The 27,958-nt window shown below is 42.8% G+C and overlaps 1 protein-coding gene across 5 annotated transcripts in view; it reads right to left on the bottom strand.

The window, feature by feature from the left end:
* Window positions 1–1,352: 1,352 nt before the first annotated feature.
* The window catches only part of CRYBG1 (crystallin beta-gamma domain containing 1), a 785,716-nt gene continuing 759,110 nt past the window's right edge, over window positions 1,353–27,958 (bottom strand). For all 5 annotated transcript variants that reach the window (XM_069235429.1, XM_069235430.1, XM_069235431.1 and 2 more), the window contains 2 exons: window positions 24,414–24,579; window positions 1,353–3,896 (listed from right to left, as the gene is read on the bottom strand). In XM_069235429.1, the coding sequence (XP_069091530.1) occupies window positions 3,808–3,896; window positions 24,414–24,579 (255 nt within the window). In that variant the 3' untranslated portion in view covers window positions 1,353–3,807. The remainder of the gene's footprint in view (window positions 3,897–24,413; window positions 24,580–27,958) is intronic.

The raw sequence follows: 27,958 nt of genomic DNA, 5'->3' as shown, positions 1-27,958 counted from the left end.
AATGCCTAAAAAAACTCTGGGGCATATTTATCAACAAATCATCCAGCACAATGCAACAAGTCACTTCCTGCACTGCGTGATAGAGGGAGGGCTAGAATGTGCCACACTTAACACTGTTCTGCGCATTCCTAGCTTTTCCCTGCACTGGCACACAACCTGTTGCCTACCACTAACACAGGTACCCTTGCAACATGGTGTAAGGGTGTCAGCATTGGAAGATGGATTGTTTTTGTGCAGGAAAGGTCACCTTGCTGCACAAAAACAATCCTGAGAGGCATTTTCCTTTTTCTATGAGACACAGAAAGAGGAAGTAAGGAGAAATAAAGATATTTCTCCTCGTTACGCCTCACCTGGGGAGGCGTAGGTTTTGGACACATTCTCAGGTCTGCCACTAATGGTAAATCTGGGAATGCGCCAAAATCTGCAGGTGGATGCGTGAGAATACCCACACTCCACCTATTAAACTCCTTCCCAGGGCAGAGTAACGAAACGCAGCGATTTGCACTGCATTCATCTAGATTTATCAAGCCAGTCCTGGCCACGCAAGGTAGCCTTGCGTGATTTGATAAATCTAACTTAAGAATTGTGTCACTCTTGCACCGCGTTGCATGGCGCAAGAGTGCCTCAGCTCTTAGGTAAATATGCCCCCTACTTCAGATTGCATGCTGCATGTTAAGGACTTTCTTGCAACGTACACTATGTGCAGGTCACCCAGAATCACTGAGTAGTACTTTTGGGTAAAGTGGTGCAAGCTGACCTACTACTCCAAGGGAAAATAATAGAATCTTAGTGAGAGATAGATTTTCACATTTTCGGGCACACTAGTTTGAAGTCCTGATAAAGATGCTGCTTGTACCACAGGAGAAGGTGCAGTGGAGTCAATATGGTGAAGTGGTTTATTGAGCCATGTAAATTGACAACATTTTAACCAGAGGAAGTCAGAACTGTTGCCAATCGGTCTCCCACCTAAAGAAGAAGTTCGGAGGACACTGAGAAACTGATGACATGACAAAGTGTAGAAATGTAATGTGGCAAACTGAGTTTAAATTATTTCAATTTCTGCATTGAGATAAATCGACTATTTTCAATATTGGTTTACCCAATTAATAAAGCCTGCAGATCAAAAAACATGTGCCTTGCAACCTAGTGGTCTTAGAGGAAGAAGTAAACTCCTGTACATTGGCAATATGACAACCTCAGGAAATGTGAGCATCACATAGTCATGGACACAGTATATAACCCACCGAAGATTATCAGGACAAGTGTGTCTGATAAGAACTGACTACATTTAAAGTAAAATAGTGAAGTTATGTACAAAAATGGCTTAATGCAAGAAACAGTCACAACTGATCTACCAGAACAAAATTTTATTGTTAAAGAGGATTTCGTTGGAAACGGTGGGTGAAAAGGGTTGAGGCTTAGAAAAATAGCAACAAAATATTTCTAAACACCAGGGTACGTGGAAAACAGGTTTCATAAACAAAAAAGAGCAGCATGTTTCTGTACAAAATGCATTTTAAAACAGTCTAGACAAATATAAGAATTAAAGATAGAAACTTTGGTTACTCTATTTTGCAGTGCACTTTACAGAGGAGTAAAACATTTAAAGGAGACATACTTGCATTTCCATATTAATGATATAAAACATCACCTTCTTTTATAAGCAATAAAAACGGCAATATACGTATTCTGGGCACTTCTAGGTATTAAGGTCTTTTCATATCCTCCACTGGTCAACAGTGTTAGTAGTCCAGTGATGAAATCTTTGGTTTCATCAGCAGACGTCTGACGTATTTCATTTCTTTGTATCAGTAAGCAAACAGCAAGCTAGCAACCCCTTATTCACAGCAAACATGCTGAATCTAATCACAAACACAACCCAATTAAGTTGGATAAAGTGCTGCCATTCCCGGCACAAAAACGTGTCAAAGGCAAAAAGGATGCATAGTCAATAACTGTGGGGGGAAGGGGGAACGGTGACAGATGTAGCCCGTCTGCTGCCAGATATCAGAAATTTAACAGGAAGGCTGTCCCATCTGACCGCCAACATAATTGTGCAAAATACACAGGAAAACGCTTGTTGATTATTTTAAACTTTTTAATGGTGGAGGGGTGCCCATTTAACAAAAGACAAACACTGTCAAGCTATGCCAGTGCAGGTTTTCCTGTTTCTGACAATATTATTACCATGGGCCATTCCCTATGAAATAACACACATAGCAGCAACAAAGCTGGTTCCTAGACAAATCTCAGGTCAGTCCATCAGCACTTAGGACCTGCGGAGGGTACTGCCTCGATAAGACTGCGAAAAGACATGACTGTAGAACGGCTTACTGTGGTACTGGATTGTGTAACATAAACCCTACTCCTTCCCCTGTTTATGATTTTCTGTACGATCCGAAGACCACCTGCAGAACACAATACAGAGAACCAGTCCTTTAACTGCCCATCGTATACAGTAGTGTATAGCCTTTGGAGCAGGAGAGATCCAGCTCCTTTGTAGTCCTGGCAAGCTGGTCTTTCTATTATGTTGCATAATGCATAAATTGACACTCAATTAACGACCTTCGGGTGCACATACTGCTCAGACACATGTAGGGGATCGGATGATACGAGTCATACTTAAACACTATCGGTATATCCACGGATACATGATTAGAAAACATAAGCCACAGTCATGAAGTGGCTGTACGAATTGCATTGATTTTTTTTTTAATTCGAAAAAAATATATGTCGAACACATTGCGTTCCACTATTGTGCAAATAATACTTTGGCTAACGTTTAGCGTGTTTTTGAGATTATGCATGGCAAAGCTTCCATCTCTGTTGTGAATATGCCTTTATGGACAATAAGCTGTGATGAAAAATCACTGCCATAAATTAAACTTTTTTTTTTTACTCCTGGCTATGATGCTGCAGAAAGCATACTTGATGAGTTGCCCTTACTAAACACTGCATGCTCTCGCTTTGCATGGGCAGTGGAGCACCACGGATGTTCAACGTCAAATTGTCATTTGCACTACTGCATAAAACGTGTGTGCTGCAGCTCGTTAGTTTTCGAATCCTCACAGGATACATCAAACCTTTTGACTGATATACGATGCTATCTTAAAAACCGAGTCCTGTAATCAATAACATGTTCAACATGCTACCATGGTTGGTAAAGCGAAGTACCGTATATATATATGTATATATTGCATTTCTCCCCAATGACAAGAACAAATATTAAAATCAACGATTGTCGGAGTAAAAACATACACAGAGACAACTTATAATAAAAAATGTAAGCTGCAAAGAAAACTAGCAGGCTGTTGGGACATATTTTTTCCATCAGACACATCACAATCTTCCAAGGCATAAGGCAAAATGTCCACCTTGTCCCCCTTCCAAAGAAACAATGGGATTCTGGATTTTTAAGCCGTTTGGAGCCCCACTGATTTAAAAATATTTATTTTTACATATGTGCTCTGAATGAAAAACGTTAGATAAACATTTTTAAGAAATAATTTAAAGTACGTCTGAACTTTGATGTATTTGGGATGGTAAAGTGCTGGCTGGATTTCCAGTACAGAGAAGAGGCCCTTTGGTTTGATGTTCTTGATACCATAGATCATAAACAGAATGCTGGGTTGCGCTGCAAACGTAAAACTACGCATCAGACCAATCCTGATTGCTCCGGGTTCAAAGTCCTGCCCATACAATGGAGGATTCTGGGAGATGCATTTCACTGTAGCTTTGTTGCATTCTTCAATAAACACTACTGAAAGGGCAGTCAATTTGTTCACCAAAATGTCTCCAGTTCTGGGCTCACAAGACTAACAATTCCCAACACTGCGTTTCTTTGTCTGCGGATATTGTGCTCAGGATAATATGTTTTTGGTCATACTGCGTACCCCCTGTAATGTTAGAAACAAAAGAAAACAAGTGAGCAAACGTGGCAGAGTGTTGCTGATCATATGTGAAGAAATAATCACTGTACCAGAAAAGAAACACACAATAAGATGAAATGACAGACCAATAATTTAATTAGCAAGCCTATCGATGAAGCACTTTCAGATGATCAGTTTTTTTGCACAACGTGCTATAAATGATAATGATGAGTTTTCTACTGTATATTTCTTTTTACCTTATCTAGAACTTGCAGGCGCTTTTGGTGCAAACATTTTGCAAAACAGGTATATAGTCTGAATTAGATTTTTTCCATTTCTTGACTGGTGAAAGAAACTGGCTTTAACTTTATTATGTATGGAATACGCTCGCCTCTGAAGAACAAAGATTGTGGACCTGAATTTGTGCCATAGTTGCAAATTATTCCTGTTTCAAGACATCCCATGTCAAGGACACCAGGATTTGGCTGCTGGTCCAGGAAATCTAGTAGCTACTATCAACCATCAGAGAAGGTCCTGTATAAACCTGAAGTGAGTTTGTGGACAAGATGAGCTTGTAAGTACCTCTTGTGATTCCACTGCTGGCCAGTGGAACATCTTAGATGTAAGTTTTTCATTCATGCACAAATTTCAATGGAAACTAAAGAGCTGTTGCAGGCTTATAGCTCTGAAGTGTATAGCTGATTCCATAAGAGCTGTGCAGTGAAGGCCTTCTAAACAGAAACGTATTTTAAAGCTTTGATGAGCAAGGACTCCTGAGTAAGGACAAAATAAAGTTTCCATTAAAATGATCAAGAAAAGAGCTGTCAAAGACTCTGGGTGTATCACTGATCAGCAAAGTATGTTGTCCAAAGCTAACTCGCTATCTATCTATCTATCTATCTATCTATCTATCTATCTATCTATCTATCTATCTATCTATCTATCTATCTCTGTATAAGTACACACCCACCCCACTATAATACTTACTTTTCTTTATTCTTATGTTTGCCATACCTAAACATATTGTGATTGTTGCTTCAATTTTGATACATATAATCTATTCTCAATTGACATATAATGAAAAATACTCGTCCAGGATTCTTGCTTGTGTTGGGGGGAGGTGGATGAGATCCCACCACTAAACTACAGAATCTTTGCTAGGACTGACTGTGTTTTAATGTGGATCATCCCTCCTTCTGGTAGGATATAAAAGAGGGGCTGGTGACATCAGCTTGCGGGCCCATACAAATCCATCCAAGTGTGATCAAAACATTTGACAAGCCTTAGTTGGTTTCAATAATAATTTCCTTCACTATGATCTTGGGCAAATCCCTTTACCTTACTGTACCCATGTTCCCTCTTCTGACAGAAATTGAGAGTGCATAGACTTTTAGAGTCAAATCAGTTTTCAACATTAAATTAATTGCTGAGTTAGGAGAGCAGCAAAAAAGCTGCACTTGACCAAACAGCCCCAATCAGGGTGAAACCGGTCTAGATTTGCTTGTATTCTGGTTCAGGGAGGACCTGGCACTTGGGGCTGGACTGTTCCTAGAGGAGAAGGGTCAAGATTGATTTGTATATGGCTGGGTCCCATCTGAGGTGTCATGGTGGGCAAAAGAATGATGGACTGGAATTCTCCCCAAACGAATTGTCAGTGATTAGACGTATTGCAAGCATCCTCCCCTCACCTTTTATGTGCTTCATGTAATGCCCTAAGAGGCAAAGGGTATGCCCAGACATGGGTCCCCTGCGCACTGTGCCGAGTGGTTTAAAGTATTGCTAGCATCCTCCCATCACCTTTTGTGTGTTTCTTTCAGCAAAAAGGCTATAATAGCTAGTCAGATGTCATCAGATGAACTTAATGGTGGCCGTGTGTAAATAGATGGATTTTAAGCTTTTTGCAATGGCAGTTGAGATCTACTGCTCAGTAAATCCAAAAAAGAAAAATAAATGCTATGGTAACAGGTATACTAATATCCTCTTTACTGGCAACCATTATTCAACAGAACTTTCCTGTGACTTAGTTCCTTAGTTAGCCAAAAATCAGACACAAGGAGAAACAGCTGTAGGTGCTATATAAAAATAAGTGAAGGAAACTGGCTCTATGTATACACCACACCAAAGTAAGGTATAGTGTGAGTCCAGTGGCTTCACAGAGGCTAAAGTAGATAATACTAATGCTCTCTTTTGTGGTAGTGTGGTCGAACAGTTAGGCTTATCAGAGGGTAGTGCAGAGCTTTTGTTGTACACACAGAGTCAAGAAATGAGGCACACACTCAATGACTAACTCCTGACCAATGTTTTATGTATCAAAAATATACTTTGTTACTTTATTTCTAGAATCAAAAGTATAATTGTTGCAGGTAAGTACAGTTTCAAGAATGTATCACTTGCAAGTATCAAATGCACTTTGTTTGGAATTCACAGGTAAAACAGTTTACAGGTAATACTTTTCAATTTCAAAATATACACTTAGTGCAATTTCTCATAGAAAGCAATACAGTCCTAGGGGAGTAAAAGTAACAACACAGTTTGCAGGTAAGTACTCAACTTACGACCCCAGTCTTCAGGAGTTAAGGTGTCCAAAGGGAGAAGTTCAGCACAACACCCAGGGTGCACCACCAGCAACACAGGGCTGGCTGGGTGCAGAGGTCAAAGTTGGTGTCGGGTGCCCAATGAATCACCTGGGGACTCTCTCTCTGGCCCGAAGGGCCACCTAGACTCGGGTGGTGGGTGTCGGGTGCAGAGTGAGCAGGACTCACGGATCCGGTGCTGTTCTGGAGTCCTTCTTGGAGGTTTCTTTGTGGACAGGGCCGCTGTCCTTGGGAGATCTTGGTCCGTGGGCAGGCAGGCAGGCAGTCCTCTTGGGGTTTGTAGAGGTTGCTGGTCCTTCAGGATGAGTGGTCTTCTTGTAGCACATGTCTTGAAGCTGTAGACAGGCCGGTAGGGCTGGGGCCATCAGTGATTGCCTGGAGTTTTCTCTGCAAGTGCAGCTTTTCAGTCCTTCTTTTCAGGTCGCCATGAATCTTATGAGCAAGTTTCAGGGGTGCCCCTAAATATTAGATTTAGGGGCGTTACAGAGGTGACACGGCTACTGTCCCTGAGGGAGGATTCACCCTTCCTGTGCCCACTTTCTGTGGGGAGAGGGACACATTCCTAATCCTACTAACTATCCTCCAAAACAAGCTGAAAGATTCTGCAATGAGGGGGTCACCTCAGCTCTAGGCACCTTAGTGGTGGTCCCAGCGGAGGTGGTCCTCCTCCTTGTGTCTACTAATTTTATAGACGGACCGGTCGCCAAATGTGGGGCTTGGTCCAGGGGGGGGGGGGCAGGGATCTCCACTAGCTTGGGTGCCCTGGGGCAGGGTAACAAAAGACAGGAGACTTTGAAGCTCACTGCCAAGTTTAGCAGCTCCTGCAAGGGGGTGGCACCTCCACCCAGAGCAGGCTTTGTCCACAACCCCAGAGAGCACAAAGGCTCTCACCCCATGGGATCAGAAACCTTTCTGTTAGTGGAAGGTTGGCACAGACCGGTCAGCCTCCCACTAGAGGGTTGGGTGAAATACAGTGGGCATCTCTAAGATGCCCTCTGTGGGCATTTTTCAATAAATCCAACACTGGCATCAGTGTGGGTTTATTGAGCTGAGAAGTTTGATACCAAACGCCCCAGTCTTTAGTGAAGCCATCATGGAGCTGTGAAGTTCGGAATGACAAACGCGCAGCTCATGTACTCAATATGGCCACACTGCACTTACAGTGTCTAAGAATGGACTTAGGCACTGTAGGGGCATACTGCTGATGCTGCTATGCCCTCACATGTGGTATAATGCATCCTGCCTTAGGGTTGTAAGGCATGCTAGAGGGGTGACTTACCTATTTCACATGCAGTGGTTTGTGGGCATGGCACCCAGACAGGGATGCTATGTCGCCTGTACCTTTTTGGCCCCACCAACACACACAATCAACAATGTGCATGTGGTTGGTGAGGGGTCCCTTAGGGTGGAACAATACATGCTACAGCCCTTAGAGACCCTCCCTGGCCACAGGGACTTGGCTGTGTGCCATGGGTGTGCCAATTGTGGAAGCAATGGCACAGTTTAGGGAAAGAACATAGGCACTGGGGCGTGGTTAGCAGGATCCCAGCACACACTCAGTCAGGTTAGAATCAGATATCAGAAAAAAAGTGTGTGTGTGTGTGGGGGGGAGGGGGGTTAACAATGCCAAAAGGGGAAATCCATGTAACAAACATTGGCAAAGACACTAGGTCTTACTTTTGGGAACTAATTTCTTTCCAATGCCTTTTGCTGATGCTGTACAGCATCCGCAAGATGCTGTGTGGCATGGCAATATGTTTTTTAAAAAGTGAGATTATTCAGCTGCATTATTTTGTCAGCACTTAAATGCATGATGATGTATGTGTGCCTGTCACTATATATGCACCCCACAAAATGACCCGGGGAGCTTTTTTTTTTTTTACACAGTCAAAATTGGTAACTAAAAAAACAATTACTGGAAGAAGAAGTTGCTTTTTTCCTTTTAGGCTGATTGGCTGGAAGCAAATTGCTACTAAAAAAATAAAAGTAAAAAAAACAAGATTGTGGGTGTTGTATGCAAAAAAGGAGCGGGAAGCAACAGAGAATGGGCAGAAGAGGGGAAAAGCAGCACACTACAAAGAGCAATACAGGGATCGAGGGAAGCACACAATCATAAAAATAACAGAATAACAGCATGGTGGAGGCATGGAGTTTGGGTGGTGGAAGTGCAATGGGGAACATGTACAAGATGATAGCACGGTGGTTGGGGGGAAGATATTTGGTGGGGAGGTGAAGCACATAAAAGCGAGAGCTGAAAACCATGCAATTTAAAGGACTGCTTAAGAAAAAAAGAAAAAAAGAAAAAGGAAGCACTTCCCTAAAAGTGATTAGGGGTAGGATAGAAGCCAGTCAGTCAGAGATGGTAAAGAGGCTATGCTCCAGGTGAGGCAAATACAAGATAGGGAAGTTGGTGCAAGGAAAGCCATTGTATAAAAACCAAGAAAATGAGAGGGAGAATAAAGCCAAACAATGGTAATCAGTAGGTGAGCAGAAATCCCTGGCAGGCCCGCAATATGTCTTTTGCAAACAGACAGCTTGTGCTGTTGGGTATGCAGGACCTAATTTTTTAATATATATAAGCAAGGTAAATCTATCGATCTATCTAACTACTAAAAAACAAAGGTTACGGGGCGTTATAGTTAAATTCAGATTTTACACGCACAAAACCACAGAAATTCACGTGTTTTAGTTAAGAGTCATACCAAGTAACTAATGTCCTAAGGTAACTATAACTCATGCCCTCGCCATGCAGTTTCCTCATCAAAAATTTTACTGCAAATGTTAGTGATATTATCAAGGATGCCATATAAGATGTTATGAGTGATGTAATATCTGGGGTAATTAGCAGTGCATGGCGAAGGCGCAAGCTATAGTTACTTGAAATAAATAACTATAACAGCTGAATTTCTATTACTTTGAAGCCAACTACAACGTCCCTGTAACTTGTGGCTTTTTAGGGAATATCTAAGGTTTTTTTTTTTTTATAGTTCTATTTCCTAACTACAACAACCTTGTAACCTTTGTTTTTGCAGTGAAAAACGTTAAGTAAAATGTGCATCACAATGCTCGTTGGGGGAATGGGGTGGATATTAGGTAGTTGGAAGCAGGGCCTGGCATTGTGCTTCCCCACCCAAGGTTGCTGCTCCTGCCTCTCCTTGCCATTCACTGTCCAAGTCCATGGCCCTTCTCCCTCATTACAGCACTGTGTGGCCATTGATCGGATACTGCCCTTTCCGCATGCCCTGAACAGTAGCTTGCTGGCCCATCCACCTCCTCCCTACCCTCTGTTGTCCGAGTACATGCACCAGACCACTTTCTACTGCTCTACAGGGTCCGGTGGGCTGCCACTGCCCTCCATTTAGCTTGATGTTCCTGCCCATTCCTCCTGCCCTCCGTTGCCCAAGTTTATGCCCCATCATCGCCCTCCTGCTTAGCTTGCTGCCGCTGCCGCTGCTCTCCTTCCCTTCGATGTCTGTGTGCTTGCCACTGCTCCCTTCATGAACCAGCTTGCTGCTCCTGCCCTGCCCCGTTCCCTCAGTTTTCCATGTGCAGGACCCTATCCCCTCCCTACTGCCTTGTCTGATCCGTTGTCGTACCCCTGCCCACTCCCTCCTGCCCTTCATGGTGTGTTATACTGCAACTGTCCTTCCCGTCTGTCAGGTATGGTCAGCTTGCTGCCCTTGCCTTTTTCCCCCCTCTGCTCTGTTTGTCCAAGTGCATAGACCAGTCCCCTCCCTATTGCTTTCTAAGGTCCGTTGTGCTGCACTGCCATCTCACTTGCCTTGTGTGGTGTATTGTGCTGCTGCAACCCCTGACACCTGCCTTGCAAGGTCAATTTGGTGCCCCTGCCCATCTCCCTTCTGCCCTCTGTTATATGAGTCCATGACCCCATCCCATTCCTCTTGCCAACATTTTGAACGTAGTAAGAGGGAAATTTGAAAATAAAAAACCTGGAGAACTGATTTTCTGCATTGACGTACACTGAAAAAAATTAGAATTTAGGCAGAAAACAGATAAAATAAAGCCCTTCTGAGCTTAAAAACATTGGGAGTCTCCTGCCTGAGTCAGATCTGTTGGCTTGTATGGTTGTACTGCCACTGCCTTTTCCTTCTCCCCTCAATGGTTTGTTATATTGCCACAGCCTCTTTTGCCTGTCCTGCATGGTTGGTTTGTTGCCCCTGCCCCCTTTCCCCTGCCCTCCATGGTCTCTTGTGCTGCCACTGCCACCATGCCTGCCCAGCATGGCCAGCTTGTTCCCTCCACACGCTCCTCCCTGCCCTCAATTGGCAGAGTCCATGCCCCTGACATCTGCCTCCCCAGAGTATTCTAATGAATAATTAGATTACTGACATTATATATTTATCACAAAAGTGTGGCATGCTTTACATCATCTTGATGAAATCAAACCTGTAATACCTAAAGCATTTCCCTTTAGAAATTATAAAAATGAAAGGGTCTTATTCCCAAAGAAATTAGGGTTAGTGCTCCAAAAAACTAAAAGGAAGACATATGTTCTGAGTTCTCAAATAGCGACAAAACACTTTTAAATTATTTGCTATCTTGATTTTTTTTTATCCTGTTGATCACTTGAATATATTTTGCACTTAGGGGAGAGAATGTGGTGTTAGGCCAGAGCTGCAAACTTTGCAACTAGGGAACCAGGTTTGAGCTTTGGCATCAGCTGGACATCTTATGATTCTGGGCAAATCACTTAATCTCCCCATGCCTAAAGCCCAAAAGGAATGTGTTTTGAGTAATGTAACTAATGCTCATGTAAAGCACTCCAGTACCTCCTGTTCGGGTATACGCTATATAAACCTGCCCAAAAAAAAAAAAAGAAGTGTTTTGCACACTACCATCATTGGGCTATACTTGGGCTAAATTTGGGTGATATTTGTGCTGCACTTGGGCTTTTCTTTCCTCTGGTGAACATCTTGGGAAACTCCCAGTGTTACCAGATTGGGCTATTTCCCACACAAATGGGCGACATTTTTCCCATTTGTGCGAGAAAATAGTCAACTGGCGGGTGGCTATTTTTTTGGGCTTCTTTATCAATGTTGTGCGGATTTTTTTTTACCTTGGGCGGCGCCTCCGCTCCGAGTCAGACTCAGTGCGCCTGTGCAGCCAGCAGCGCAGCGCGCCGGGCTGAGATTGGATGACTACGGTCAGTTTCGTGTGTAGAAAGGTGCAGCTGTGATAGGACGTAGCACTCTAGAAGCAGCGTGCATGGAGGCTTGACCAAGCTCATCCCCAAGTTTGTTATGTAGTTGTTCAGTAAAAGAGAAGACTCTGGCAGGTACTATATGAAGAATGTTTATTCCACAAGTCAAACAATGAAAATTCCTGCTGTACTCCGCCTTCCTCCCCAACTTCCACTGACAACGGCTGCCGAGTCTGAACATGGAACCAAGAACTATTTCAAGAACTAACACTCTAGAAGACAACAAGTAAGACAGTGTACCTTCTTCATGTCCCCTTAGTTTCTACAGTATACTTCTGGGTGAGAGCTGCCTGGTTTGCATCTCAGTGAATGAATTTATCATCGCTGAGATGTCTATTATGTCTAATTCCCTTTTATTTGTGTGTGTTAATTAATTACTGGAAAGTTCTTCACAGTACGAGCAGTAAACATAAGGGAACCTCTTTCCAGCATAAGTTTTTTTTTTTAGAGAAAATCAGCAACTGAATTTATGAAGGCCTGAGACAACGGAAGTAAATTACGACAGTCTATATATATTTTTTCTAGTGTTTCTTTGTAGTAACAAGGCATTACGTGGGGAGTGAAATTTGGACCACCTTTATTACCTGGAGCGAGGTAGCCACACACTATACCTCGTTCAGGTCTTCTTACTCTCACAGTCTCACTTCCACTTTCCTCCCCTTTACAGTGTTGCCAGATTGGGCGATTTCCCGCACTAATGGGCCATATTTTTCCCATTTGTGCAGGAAAAAACCCCAATTGCGGGTGCCTATTTGTTGGGCGCTTATTAGCCTATTGTGCGAAAAAATGTTTGCGGGGTGGCGCCGTGCCACCAGCAGCGGACGTGTACTCAATAGCCTCTTCTTCAGGCAGCCCAGGGCCTCTGCCACACTGTAAATGTGACCTAGTGACGCCCACGCGGGCCGCAGCCCACCACATCACCACCACCTGCCTCCCTACGTGAGAATATATTAAATCATGGACTCAGTCATATGATCCATGCTGCAGCGAGTGACTGAGTGCGCAGCTGGCGGCAGTGGGCAGGACAAGGCTGCCCCTGCTGAGTGACAGTGAAAAGCATGCGATTTGCACTGTGCGTGCAGCGTTGATTGGACAGTGTGGGCTGTCAGTCAGTGGAATGTGGAGGATTGTGGAAAATGGTTGGATACAAATTATTTATGTACAAGTACAACAGGTGCAACAGCCAGCAGCAGCCAGCAGCACGTGTGTGGCTGCCATTCATCTTTAATGGGCGTGGTGCTGGGGCAGAGGGCCATCAATCCAGTCACACGCGAAAGCGCTACCAACTGACGGCCCTGACAAAAATTATTGGCCTGCCCAGTGGCGCAATTTAAAAGCTACGATGGTGCGCATGTGGACCCTCTCTTCTTGTGTGCGGCTGTGGTTTGCGCTCACCGACGCCGAGTCGCCAATTTGTGTGTGCCTGTGCCCTGCCCAGCTCCAAAGTGAGAGATTTTTTGGGGCCCGGCCGGGAGACTCCCCCCTTCCTGTTATGTTGGCGCCATGGCCCCAGGCCAAGTGCCAACTGCCAAGTTGAACATCCTGCTGCCTGCCCCCCCCCCCCGACACTGACGTGTGGTCGGTGCGCAGCGGAAGACAAGGTTAAGGTAGGTGTGCTGCACTTTATTTCCTGTAGTTAAATAGTCGCCCATAAGGTGATGTCATTTGATTGCAGCGTCACTCTCATTTCAGTGGTCGAAGTGGTGTGGAGGGGATTTATCAGAAAAAATGCGGCGCAACAACTGGTTAATCTGCTTTGGTTCGGATGGAATCAGTGCCGGTGCCCAAAGCCCTCCTCTGAAACACGGGGCTGCTGCTATTAAATGTCCAAGCACGGAATACAGAGGCAGCATAATCCTGAAGCCATCTCAGACCTCTTTAATCTATATACAGCCACTCCTTCCACCTTCAGCTCACTCTTGCAGCTTTCTGCTTTTCCCCTTTCCCATATGTGTCTTTTGCTCGCAGTAAATGCTTGAGGCAGAAAAATAAGTGCCGGCCCTCAAAAATAAGTGCTGGGTATTCCACACTGGAAACAACAGGCACAAAGTAAGCACTGGATGGGATCACGTGAAGGGTAGTGATGACAAAGAGGGATTGTTTTCGACTCTTAATGCAAGGGCGTTACCAGCTGAGCTGTGCAGTGCGTTCTTTGCACGGCAGTTAAATACAAATAAATCATTACCTACAGTTTGGGTATTACTTAAACCATTTTATATGAAACCTTTTTGGACATTTAATGCTTTAAAATGTGTGCTTCAGCCTACGATTGCATAATTTCAGTGTTAAAAGTTTGGGCTACTTTCTGGACTAGGACCGGTTCATTTTGGGCTCACTTTGGGCTGGTTGATCAACAGCTTTGGGCTTTAGAAGGCAACACTGGAAACTCCTTTATTATAAAGCTCCCTAATCTCTTCATTTACTGCAGTATCCTCAGTAGAAAATGCTTTCAGTTTTTCACTTTGCTTCCATCAAGATAGCAGTCAGATCTGTCACACCTTTGGCATAAATTCAGAACGTGCATGTTTCAGTCTACAAGTCAGAATGTTGTAATTAAATAAAAGAGGATATATTAAGAACTCACTTAAAACATGTCCCAATTTTTCTTTCTACAGCTTTAACCATAATTTATAGAACAATTGTTGCTTTCTAAATTAAATGTTTTAGGTTTTACTAGTTTAATTCAATCAAGATGATTTCGGGTGTGCCACACTTACGACAAAAGTAAGACTGTTAGTGCTCTAGTTGTTCTTTAGAACACTCTGGGACGCTGCAGTAGAACACAAGGGAATCAACAGACAGGCAGGTCCTGTTGAAGTACAACATAAAGATATTTGAGAACTCACTTAAAATGTGTCCTAATTTTTCTTTCTACAGCATAGCCATAATTTCTAAGACAAAATGATCCTCCTCACTTTGTTCCTTTCGAAATTAAATGTCTTAAGTTTTACCACTTTGATTCAATCAAGATGGATTGAGGTGCGCCGCACATTTGTCATAAGTAAGACTGTTAGAGCTCTAGTTGTTTTTTAGAACATGGTGGGAGACTGCAGAACACACAGGAATCAACTGACAGGCTTCTCCTGTTGGAAGTACATGTTTTACCGAGAATGTGAGACTTAATTCTCATATGGCTGAGAAAGATAGTGTGAATTTTCAGAAAATATGCTTTCATTTTAGCTTCTGGTGGACCTTTCATAACCTCTATGGGAAAATTATGAGATAACAGTTTTCTCTTCAAACATGATTTATGAAATCCCAGCAGAAGGCTTTTTCACAGGGTAAAATCACCCTAGCAAAAAATTATTTATATTGTAACTAAAATCTGTTATCACCCTTTATATGTTCTCCATTTTGTGACTCTCAAAACACGCCATTCACTACAATGAATTTCAATAGGTGCTATCATGTATATTGGTGCCAAGATGAAAAGCCATCTCTTTCTAGTTGAAGTGCTGACAGCCCATCAGATTTCAGCATTAGGTATGTGCTTAGGCTCTGCCCAGATATACAAATTTGGATTTCCTTTAATATCTCAAACTACTGAAAGGATTTACACCAAATAACAGAAAGTGTGCTTTCTAAATTAAAATATACTTTCTTCCAAAGTCGGTGTAATTCAGTCCAGCGGTTCGGGCTGTAGTAATTTTCTAAATCCTTATGGGAAATAAAATTGGAAACACACCTTTTTTGACCCCACTGTTTCTCAGCCCCTGCTTGACAGATCACTCCAAAACTTTCCATGTACAACAAGACCATTGGGCACACTTTTCTGGGGACAAATTGCATAAAGATTCATCAAATAGCGGCAATTATATAGCCAAGTCAAAAAAATGCTTTTTCTATGGAAACTGGTTCCTAACTATAACTACCTACTCACATATACATATATATATATATATATATACATACACATATATATATACACACATATATATATATATATATATATATATATATATATATATATATATGTGACTGAACGAAACAAAGGTTACGAGGGATGTTATAGTTAGGCTCAGATTTCACTCGTACAAAACCAATGAAATTCAGCAGTTATAGTTAGAGTCATCTCAAGCAACTATAACTTGTGCCCATAGGTAACTATAACTCGTGCCCTCAGCATGCACAATTTTCTCATCAACAATTTTACAGCAAATGTTGCAGTGATATTATCAAGAAGCTGTCATGACTGATGTAATATGTGGGGTAATTAGCATTGCAAAGGGAGGGTGAGAGTTATAGTTACCTAAGGGCACAAGTTATAGTTACTTAAGGTAACTATAACTGCTGAATTTCAGTGCTTTTGTACGAGTGAAATCTGTGCCTAACTATAACATTCCAGTAACCTTTATGCTTTCAGTGAATTTCCAAGATTTTTTAATTTCCTAACTTTAACGTCCCTGTAACCATTGTGTTTTTTCAGTGTAGGTCTATGTTTTTTTAATGCTATTTCCTAACTATAACCTGGGTGTGTCAGGGTGTATGTGAGGGGTTGTGTGGGTGTCTGAGTGTGTGGTGGGTATGTGAGTATGTGTGACTAGCTGTGTGGTTCTGTGAGTGGGCGAGGGAGTAGGTGTGAGTGGGTGTGTGAGTGGTTTTGTGGGTCTGTGGGTTTGTGAGTGGCTGTATGGGCGTGTGAGTGGATTTGCAGGCATGCAAGTGGGTGTGTGAGTGGCTGTGTGAAAGCTGTGTGGTTCTGTGAGTGGGTGTGTGAGTGGTTCTGAGGATCTGTGAGTGGGTGTGTGTGTGGTTGAGTGGGTGTGTGTGTGGTTGTATGGGTGTGTGAGTGGCAGTGTGAAAGCTGTGTGGTTCTGTGAGTGGGTGTGTGAGTGGTTTTGAAGGTCTTTGAGTGGGTTTGTGAGTGGTTGTATGGGTGTGTGAGTGGCTGTGTGAGTCTGTGAGTGGGTGTATCAGTGTGTGACTGGTTGTGTGGGTGTGTGAGTAGGTGTGAGCATCTATAAGTGAGTGTACTTTTTTTTTTTTTAATTGGGGTCTGGATCCCCGAATCCATGAGGATCAGCAGCTCCTGGTAATAAAATTAAAATTTTTGGGGAGTTTCTTGCCAATGAAGAGTCCCTAACAGACCTCTCAATTAGCCCTATGGGCCAGGGTACCTGTACCCTGACCCCTTCTAGTACTTTTTATCTTTATTTTACCCATTGGGAACAGAGTCCAAGTGAACAAAATGGCAGACACAACTTTCCTCCCAGGTTCGGCCAGCCAATCACAGCACTGCGGTTGGCATATGGATTCGCGAATCTGAGGAGGATCAGTGGAGGATCCGCACCCCTATTTATACAAATTTAGTTTTGTTTTAATAAATCAAAAACTACTGAATGGATTTACACCAAATAACAAAAAGGGCAATCTCTGGATCAAGAGCTACCTTTCTGCCAAATTTGGTTTAATTCCGTCCAGCGGTTCGACCTGTAGTCATGTTCAAAATCCCTAGGGGGATTAAAAATGGGGCATTTGACGAATCTTCACAAAATGTTCCCAAAAATTATATATATATATATATATATATATATATATATATATATATATATATATATATATATATATATATATCAAAAACGAAGTTGTCCTCATGTGAAAGGGCACTCCCAACAGGTTATATAAACGGGAAGAAAAAGCAAAGCCAGCAACTCACAGTGAATTCTTTAAGCAGTTTCATTATTCCAGGCCTTAAGTTATAAAATCATCTCTGGACACGTGTTTCAAGGTCAATCCTTTCTTCAGCAGAGAAAAAAATATAAAAGTGTTTCACCCTCGTAGGTGCAGCCAGTGCTGGAGGTGTTCCAGGCATCTCTTTCTTACTGAAAAGACCAGCATGGCTTCAGCTTGTCTAATTACAGGCACCTGATTAGTCTCTTTAAATACTAGTCCGCCCCAGTGGGCCTCTCAAGTGAGCAGTGCATGCTGGTTGTGGTGGTCCTGCAATTTTTTCATTTTGCCCCAAGTGGGTTGCTGGAGCCAAACGAAATAATGACCAAAGTGTATATATATATTTTTGTTTTTTTTGTTTTTATAGATTTAAGATACTTACTAGCAGTCGCCAGTAGATACTTATAATTAGGACCATATTTTCAATAAAGTGTTTTTTGACTTGCCTATCTCTTTGGCGCTGTTTGATGAAATCTTCACAAAATGTTCCAAAAAAAGTGTTCCAGTGAATCTTACTGTGCATGGGAAGTTTCCTGCAGCTCCAGGGACCGTCACCTACACAGGGCAGAATGTTTGAAGAAATGCAGTTCTTTCCCTACTCACTCCCCTTCCCTGGGGACGGCCACCTCCCTGGACCTACATTTAAATAAGATAGGGGGTCCGTTGCCTTTCGGCCCAGCCCCCCCCACCCCTCCCCAAAAAATAAAATGAAATGTTTAGGCTAGGCCCCGGGGTGAGGTCAGCCTGGGGAAGGGGGCTACATGCCCCCCCCCCCCCCCAAAAAAAAAAAAATATATATATATATAAATGCTGGGTCCCTTGGGCTGAGATCAGCCTGGGGAGGGGAGCAGCACGTCAACCCCCCCCCCCTCAAAAAATATATAGCATGACCTGCCCTCCCATAGAATTGTAGTGGGTCACAGCAAATAGGGTCCCTGGGGCCAACTCCTGCTGCACATGGCCAAAGGCCGTGCTCAGTATGGGGTTGGGTGGTTAGGGGGATTGGCTGCAGGGACTGCCCAGAGGCCAGGCCCTGCGGCCAACTGGTGGTTGGATTAACATATAGTGATAAAAATGACTGTGTTAAAAAAAAAAAAAAAAAAGCATAGAAATTAACTAAAAAAAACAAAGGTTACAGCGAAATTATAGTTAGTAAATTGAATTTTTTTAAAACATACAAATTCACTTAAAAAACAAAGGTTAAAGGGACGATAAAGTTAGGCTCACATTTTAAAAGGTACAAAACCATAGAAATTCACCTTTTATAGTTATCCCAAGTAACTATAGCTCGTGCCTTAGGTAACTATAACGCACGCCCTCGCCATGCATTGCTAATTAGCCCACAAATTACGGCACTCACGACTTCTTTGATAACATCAATGTAAAATTTGCAGTAAAATATTTGACAGAAAAAACAGTATAGCGGGGCGCGAGTTATAGTTACCTTAGGACAGCTATAGTTACTTGAGATCATTATAACTATAACAGGTGAATTTCTATGGTTTTGTACATTTAAAATGTGAGCCTAACTATAAGATCCAAGTAACCTTTGGTGTTTAAAAAAACCAACTATATGGAAAATGTAACTTACCCAGTGTACATCTGTTCGTGGCATGTTCCGCTGCTGATTCACATGCTATGCGCAGGTCCTGCCATCTAGTGTTGGGCTCGGAGTGTTACAAGTTGTTTTTCTTCGAAGTCTTTTCGAGTCACGGGACCGAGTGACTCCTAATTTTTGGCTCCATTGCGCGTGGGTATCGACTCCATCTTAGATTGTTTTCCCGCAGAGGGTAAGGAAGGAGTGGTAGAGTGTAAAGCGAGAGATGTCCATGCAATGGAATAGAGATGTATCTTCAGAGTTTAAATACAGGAATGTTTATATACATATGAACACATTTTAATTAGAACTTAAATGGATACAGGCTCCGGGGAGGAGGGAGGGCGCATGTGAATCTGCAGCGGAACATGCCACGAACAGATGTACACTGGGTAAGTGACATTTTCTGTTCGGTGGCATGTGTAGTTGCAGATACACATGCTATGCATAGACTACCAAGCACTAATCCTCCCCTAAGCGGTGGTCAGCCTGTAGGAGTTGAAGTTGTCTGAAATAATGTTCTTACTACAGCCTGTCCTACTGTGGCTTGTTGTGTTGCTAAAACATCTACACAGTAATGCTTGGTAAAAGTATGGGGTGTGGACCAAGTGGCTGCCTTACAAATGTGTGTCATTGGTATGTTTCCCAGAAATGCCATTGTTGCTCCCCTTTTTCTAGTGGAGTGTGCCTTTGGCGTAGTGAGCAGTTGTCTTTTAGCTTTCAGGTAACAAGTTTGTATACATTTCACTATCCATCTGGCTATGCCTTGTTTGGATATAGGATTACCAGTATGGGGTTTTTGGAATGCGACAAACAACTGTTTAGTTTTACTAAATGATTATGTTCTGTCGATGTGATACATTAGAGCTCTTTTAATATCTAATGGGTGCAGTGCTCTTTCTGCCACTGAGTCTGGCTGTGAGAAGAAGACTGGAAGTTCCACTGTTTGGTTTAAATGGAACGGTGAGATCACTTTTGGTAGAAATTTAGGGTTTGTACAAAATAAAACTTTATGTTTGTGTACCTGTATAAAGGGATCTTCAATAGTGAATGCTTATATTTCACTAACTCTTTGTAATGAAGTGATTGCCACTAGAAATGCTACTTTCCAAGTTAAGAATTGGATCTGACAAGAGTGCATGGGTTCAAATGGTGGACCCAGGAGTCGTGTAAGTACACTGTTAAGATTCCACGAGGGTACTGGTGGAGTTCTTGGAGGTATGACTCGTCTTAGGCCCTCCATGAAAGCTTTAATGACTGGTACCCTAAATAGGGATTTGGGCTGTTAATTTTGCAAATAAGCAGAAATTGCTGTGAGATGTATTTTGATGGATGAAAAAGCTAGATTTGCTTTTTGTAGGGGGAGTAAATAACCTACTATGTCTTGTATGGACGCATCCAAAGGTGTTATGTGTTTTGCTTGACAGTAGAAAACAAATCTTTTCCATTTGTTAGCATAGCACTGCCTGGTGGTAGGTTTTCTTGCCTGTTTAAGGAGTTCCATACATTCTGGTGGAAGATTTAGATAGCCAAACTCTAAGATTTCAGGAGCCAGATGGCTATATTGAGCATCGCTGGATTGGGGTGTCTGATCTGATGTTTGTGTTGCTTCAGCAGATCTGGCCTTTTTGGGAGTTTGACGTGTGGTACTACTGACGGGTCTAGCAGTGTGGTGTACCATAGCTGGCGTGCCCACGTTGGTGCTATAAGTATGAGTTTGAGTTTGTTTTGACGCAGATTGCTGACCAAAAATGGAAAGAGTGGGAGAGGGGGAGAAGCGTAAGCAAATATCCCTGGCCACTTGATCAATAGAGCATTGCCCTTGGACTGAGGGTGTGGGTACCTGGATGCAAGGTTTTGGCATTTTGCGTAGTGGTTGGTGGCGAACAGATCTATGTCTGGTGTCCCCCACTGACGAAAGTATTTGTGGAGTACCTGGGGGTGAATTTCCCACTCGTGAGTTTGTTGGTGATCTCGACTGAGGTTGTCTGCTAACTGATTGTGAATCCCTGGAATGTATTGAGCTATCAGGTGAATGTTGTTGTGAATTGCCCAATGCCAAATATTTTGTGCTAGAAGGCAAAGTTGTGATCAGTGGGTTCCTCCTTGTTTAAGTAGTACATTGTTGTCATATTGTCTGTTCTGACAAGAATGTGTTTGCGAGCAAGAAGAGGTTGAAAGGCTCTTAGTGCTAGAGAGAGACTGCTAGCAGTTCTAAGTGATTTATGTGTAGCTGCTTCTGTTTGCTGTCCTATTGTCCCTGAATATTGTGATTGTTGAGGTGTGCTCCCCATCCAATCATTGATGCATCTGTTGTGTGAATGGCGTGAGGCACAGGCTCTTGAAAAGGCCGCCCTTTGTTTAAATTTGTGGTATTCCACCAATGAAGCGAATAGTGTGTTTGGCGGTCTATCAGCACTAGATCTTGAGATGACCCTGTGACCATTGTTTTGCAAGGCACTGTTGTAAGGGCCGCATGTGTAACCGTGCGTTTGGGACAATGGCTATGCATGATGCCATCATGCCTAGGAGTTTCATGACAAAACGGACAGTGTAGTGCTGATTTGGCTGGACTTTTGGCAACATGGTGTGGAACGATTGCACTCTTTGTGGGCTTGGACTTGCAAGCGCTTTTTGAGTGTAGCTCCTAAGTACTGCTGAATTTGCGATGGTTGCAGGTGTGATTTTTGGTAATTTATTGAGAACCCTAGTGTGTGTAGGGTATCTATTACAAAACGTGTGTGATGTTGACACTGTTTTTGAAAGTTGGCTTTTATTAGCCAATCGTCGAGATATGGGAATACCTGCATATGTTGTCTCCTTATGTTTGCCGCTACTACGGCAAGGCATTTTGTAAAGACTCTGGGGGCTGTTGTTATCCCGAAGGGTAAGACCTTGAATTGGTAATGTTTTCCTTGTATAACAAACCTGAGGTAGTTTGTGTGAGCTGGATGGATGGGTATGTGAAAATACACATCTTTTAGATCCAGTGTTGACATAAAGTCTCCCTGTTGTAGCAATGGGACTACATCCTGTAGTCTCACCATGTGAAAGTGTTCTGATCGGATGTAGAGGTTGAGAGTCCTGAGATCTAATATTGGCCTTAATGTTTTGTCTTTCTTGGGAATAAGGAAGTACAGGGAGTAAACCCCTGTTCCTTTTTGATGATGAGGCACTAGTTCTATGGCTTGTTTGAGCAATAGTGCCTGTACTTCTATTTGTAACATTGCAAGATGTTGCGATGAAAGTTTGTGCGCTTTTGGGGGAATGTCCGGAAGAAATTGTGTGAACTCCATGCGGTAACCATGTTGGATAATGGATAGTACCCATGTGTCTGTTGTGATGTCTAACCATTGTTTGTGGAACATTTTCATTCTTCCTCCCACAAGGGAAGTGTGTTGAGGGAAAGTGATGACAAAGTCACTGTTTGTTGTTAGTGGCTTGTTTTGAGGATTGGAATTTTCCTCTAGATTTGGGAAATTGTCCTCTGTAGCATCCCCAGAATCCCCCTCTTTGATATTGTGTCTGGTATGAGGGTTTGGATTGGGATGTTGATGGTTCAGAGGGCTGTTGCCTGAAGCCTCCCCTATATTGAGGATTCCGAAATGTGCCTCTGTATTGGGATGAGTAAAGCGCTCCCATAGCTTTAGCAGTGTCAGCATCTTTTTTCATTTTATCTATGGCTGTGTCCACTTGTGTGCCAAATAATTGTTGCTGATTAAAAGGCATGTTGAGGACGGCCTGTTGGATTTCAGGTTTAAAACCTGATGACCTGACCACGCATGCCGCCTAATGGTGACAGCCGTATTCATAGTCCTTGCGAGTCTAGCACTGATCTTATTTGGTTGTTTGTAATTGCCTGTCCCTCCTCTACTACCTGCTGGGCTCTCTTTTGGTGTTCTTTGGAGAGGTGTTGAATAATGTCCTTTATCTCATCCCAATGAGCCCTATCGTATCTAGCGAGGAGGGCCTGCGAATTAGCTATGCGCCACTGACTGGCTGCTTGCGAAGCCACTCTTTTCCATGCAGCATCAAATTTTTTGCTTTCCTTATCTGGAGGGGGTGCATCTCCAGAAGACTGCGAGTTAGCCCTTTTCCTCGCTGCGCTGACCACTACTGAATCGGGGGGTCAGCTGTTGTGTGATGTACACTGGGTCTGAGGGTGGTGGTTTGTATTTTTTTTCTACCCTTGGGGTTATAGCCCTTCCTTTAACGGGCTCCTGGAAAATATGCTGAGCATGTTTGAGCATACCGGGGAGCATGGGTAGGGCTTTGGTATGTGGCGTTGGTTGAGGACAAAGTATTGAATAAGAAGTCATCCTCTAGAGGTTCTGTATGCATGCACATGTTATGAAAAGATGCTGCTCTAGCTAGAACCTGTGTATACGAGGTGCTATCCTCAGGTGGCGATGGCTTAGATGGGTAGCACTCTGGACTGTTGTCTGATACTGGGTCATCATAAAAATCCCATGGATCTGTGTCCTGATGTGACTGCATAGTGTGTGTAGGAGACTGTGCAGTGGGTGTAGCAGGTCGTTTAGGAGAGTGAGGAGGAGACTGGTGAGAAAACTGGCGAGGCAGAGATTTCTCTTTTGGCACATTAGCCTTTGGCTGATCAGTGTCCAAGCATCCATGGAAAGCCAGTTTTCTTTTAATTCTGAGAGGAGGTGCTGTGAGGACCTTCCGGCAGTGGCGTCCCCGAGGGCTTATGTTTGGTCTTGGTCTGGGCAAGTGTACTCTCATGCTGGAATCGGAACCTTGAACAGAGATGGCAGTGTGAATCATCTCCTCTTCTCCCGCGTCGAAGCGTTCAGTGCTTTTGGATGCCATCTGTAACCTTCTCGCTCTTCGGTCTCGCAAGGTCTTTTTGGAACAGAAGGATTTGAAGGCTTCACAAGTATCCTCTCGGTGATCTGGAGACAAACACAGATTACAGACCAGATGTTGATCTGTGTAGGGATACTTTGCGTGGCACCGAGGGCAGAATCTGAACGGGGTCCGGTCGATGAGGCTTTGACGCTTCTTGCAGTCGGGCCGACCAAGCCCAAGTTGGGCGCGGGTGCCCCGAAGAGCAACCGAAGATGTGTGACTGCCGGTACCGAGGTGTCGATGCTAGATGGGACGCGATCGAGAACAATACAGATGATTTTCGATGAATTATACGTTTTTCCGACTCGAACAACGGCAGTGAAGAGGAACACGTCCGAAACCGATGGTGGAAAGAAAACAATCTAAGATGGAGTCGATGCCCATGCGCTATGGAGCCGAAAAGGAGGAGTCACTCGGTCCCGTGACTCGAAAAGACTTCTTCGAAGAAAACTTGTAACACTCCGAGCAGCTACACATGCCACCGAACATATATATGTGTATATATATATATATAAAACTTTTTAGTGCAACCAGAAAATCAGTAAACATATTTAACTGCAATAAACTCTAAAGATAAAAATGGCCTTTAATACCTTTAATATCTAAAACAAGGTTTGGTTTCAGCCTGCTGTGGATCTTCCCTTCAGGACTAATACTCCAGTACTGGCTATCTGTCTTCTCTTCTTCCAAAGTGAGACTCAGCTTTGAGCCAGAAGTCACTATACTTCCAGATACAGCCACACAACAGTCTTCTGCTATCTGTGTCATGAAAAGAAAAATCAGCATTAACAATACAACTACATGTATAAATGCACATGTGCAATACAATATGCCATTTATTACCATTATTGAGTGTAGGGAGGGGCCATGACGCATGAGAGGAAGCCTTGACTGGCTTTATCCCCCCTCACCCCAACTAAATGTGCATAAATGACTTATGCGATGGTATTTTTTTCATGTGTCTTTATTTTTAACAAAAAGTATTTCAACAGAACCAGGATTCCAGGCACTAAATGTGGACAAAAAGGTAAACTCAGATTGGCAAGTCCTCATGACTATTAGGGGAATAGTTTCCTGTGTGAAGTCATTGCTACTTACAATCTGTTAGGCAATTAACAGTGCTTATCTAATGTCAATTTTCCTGTACTATGGCAATAATATCACATTTGACCTTTGAATTGTGCTATTAAATGTTTGAATGTGTCGTGATTAGTACATTTGCACTAAACAACATGTTATTGGACCACATTTATTTTCACTGACATAGCATAGTACACACACATTTCCCCCAAAAAATATTTTGTCCAAATTCAAATCATTTAATTCTCAAGGTATTTAGGAAAGAATGCACCTGTCAGTGGGCCCTACATGCCACATGCTAGACCATGAGCAACATGCTTAATCAATTCTTATTCGAGGGGAGGGAGGTTTTGAAATTAATGTATGTAATATTTTTTTAGATTGCTAGAATGTCATCACCCAGCCACTTCACAGAGCTACGATTTCACCTTTACTAAACGGTTATGAATTGTAATATTTCAAAATGGTAGGTTTTGTATTCCAACGATGACGGTTGAGGGCAGGTTACACACTGTGAACCTGCTCAACCACTGGACTCAAAATAAAGACATCTGAATAGCTCTGTGGCTTTTTGGTGCCATCTGGGTGTATATACTGAAAACTCTTGTCTATCTAAACTGCATAAACCTACCTCAGAGAGAACACAGCATTGTAGAGGGCAGCAGGGGCAAACAAAAAAAATTGTGCAATGGCATGGCAGGCAGATTCCTGATCGGGGCCAGATGTTGAAGAAGATCCTTCTCACTGACTAAGTTGTTTATCTCCTATATTGTTTGTTTTCACCTCTAAACAGAGTAATACAGTCTTACTCCAGTTTCTCACTTTTTTTGTTTTTTTTTGCTTTCAAGCCTGGTGAATTATAGGCTGCTTGTGTTGCGCTGATCGTTGAGAGTGATTATTTTTCTGACAAGTATGCTTGTGTGCCAAATTCTGCACACTGAATAGGATGCTGCAGAATGTAGAGATGTAGGTTTGGAGCCAAAGCCAATGCACGCCCTCTAGGTTGTTGCACTTTTCAGTCACTTAAAGAGATGGGTGGAGGTGGGCAGAGTACCTTCCACGGGTGCCACTATAGAATCTGGAACAGAGTTCAGCAGGGCATTGCCACGATTCAAATGGGGGTGAAGCAAGGTTTGGAATGTCATTCTGAAATTCACCTCTGCGATGGAAGACTTAATTTTCAGGAAATAGTGAAAGTTTTCATCATGCTGTTTGGATTTTCTCTGCAATGTGTGTCTTGAAGGAATTGTTGGTATCATGCGTCAATGTGAGAAATGTTGAGCATACCGGCAGGGAAAGACTAATTCCATCCAGCTTCAGTTGGACTGACATTAATAGTCCTGAACGTGTTTAATGCCATTTATGGGTCAGCTTAACATTGTTTAGTTCGGGAAGCTGCAAGGTGTGATGGGAGGCAATGTGGTATTCTGTTTGGTGCTACAGTGTAATGTCTGATCCAGTTAATCTTTAGTTAAGGAATGTTGCAGTTGTCGAGTATGAGGCTTATGGGATGGTTGGAACGAAGGCCTGATGTAGTATATGACTGCTTTACAGAGGGCTCTGCTGCTGATGGGTTCACCCATGCTGGCTGACATACTAGGAAGCTTCAGCTGCATTAGTGCGATACCGAAGAAAGGAGCATTTTCAACTGATTTTGATTGTTTTGGAAGATGACTTGTTTTGTCAATATTTTTTGGAAGTACCAAGATGCAGAGGGCTTTGGTTTGGTGGATTGTATTTTCCATTTGGTGTTAGTTTCAAAAGTATTTTTTAAAGTTGTACTTGGAGAGGAGAGGAGTCTGCTGGCAGCAACTGAGGAATTGCCGGTAGCTGCTGGAGGAGTCCCGGGAAAAGGGAAAGACCCCGACGGCATAGATTTGCTTGCCAGGTTTGGGTTTGTAGAAATGTGTATGTATGCCTGTTGTGATCTGCATGATGAAGTGACCTGCCAATTCCTGCAGTGTTGGAGAATAGCAGTTGAATAATGAAATGTCTGAAATGACTAGATGTGGCATGTTGCTCATGATAAAAATTAGTTCATTGATACATTGTTTTAATTAAAGGGAATGAGGCAATCAAGGAACGTTTCAATTTCTTTGTTGCGCAGTTATTTGTAGTGCTGTGAGATTGACCTTTTCTTTAAGAAAATCCTAGTGGGATCTATAGATTAGGTAAAAGGTGGATGGACATCTGCGTGGCTGAAGAGTTTTGAATTCTTGGAGGGTGCAGCATCACGAAAACCTGTGGGTGATTGAGGTCCTCTTCTTGTGTTCTGTGCATGGTTGGTGAGTAGTGTGATTGTGGGTTTGAAGAACTAGAGGTTGTGCAATGATACCATGGAGTGAGGCCTATTTCTGTAATGACCACTCCTTAAAATGTGAGAGTGGGGATGGTTGAGAGAGATGAACAGCATGTGATCTTGCAGACTGAGAATACTTTATAATTAGACAAAGATGAAGTAGAGCTGCTAGTGATACAATAACCGAGGTGAATGGCTTGCAGAAGACGGTTTTGGAATTCACATTGAAACTGTTTTTGGTGAGGAATGCAAAATACAACATTAATGCAGGTGTGGGTTTCAGGGGAGTGTTCAGGTGATTGTCTTTCCTGGAACCTTCACCTCTCCTTTGGATCCATTCGGTCATGGATCAATGTCTTCATCCAGTGGAAAAATTGATTGAAACATTCTAAAATGTTTCCTTGATTGACGTGATATCCAAACCTTTTCCAGATGATATAAAAGCACAGTAAGGACCCCAGTAACCTTCTTTGAGGAGGACACAAACCCTCCCTAGGTATAGTCACTGAGAATTAATGAATCAACTCCAGGGCCTTGTGTGACAATCATTCCCATTTGCAGAGATGATTCAGTTGGCTGAGATGGTCTACACCACTGTTAGTAAGGTCCACTTACAAAAACACTGCTGGAAATACCTCATAAATCTAAGGACAAACTCTCTCTTGTTAGTCAGTGCTCTCTTAACCTCGATTAATGGTCACATTAAGTAGTTCATGCACTTATTCTTCAACCTCATACCTAAAGGATTAATTAGGTGCT

The sequence above is a fragment of the Pleurodeles waltl genome, chromosome 5 (genome assembly GCF_031143425.1).
Source record: "Pleurodeles waltl isolate 20211129_DDA chromosome 5, aPleWal1.hap1.20221129, whole genome shotgun sequence".
NCBI lineage: Eukaryota > Metazoa > Chordata > Amphibia > Caudata > Salamandridae > Pleurodeles > Pleurodeles waltl.
This window is presented reverse-complemented; position numbering and strand designations above follow the sequence as displayed.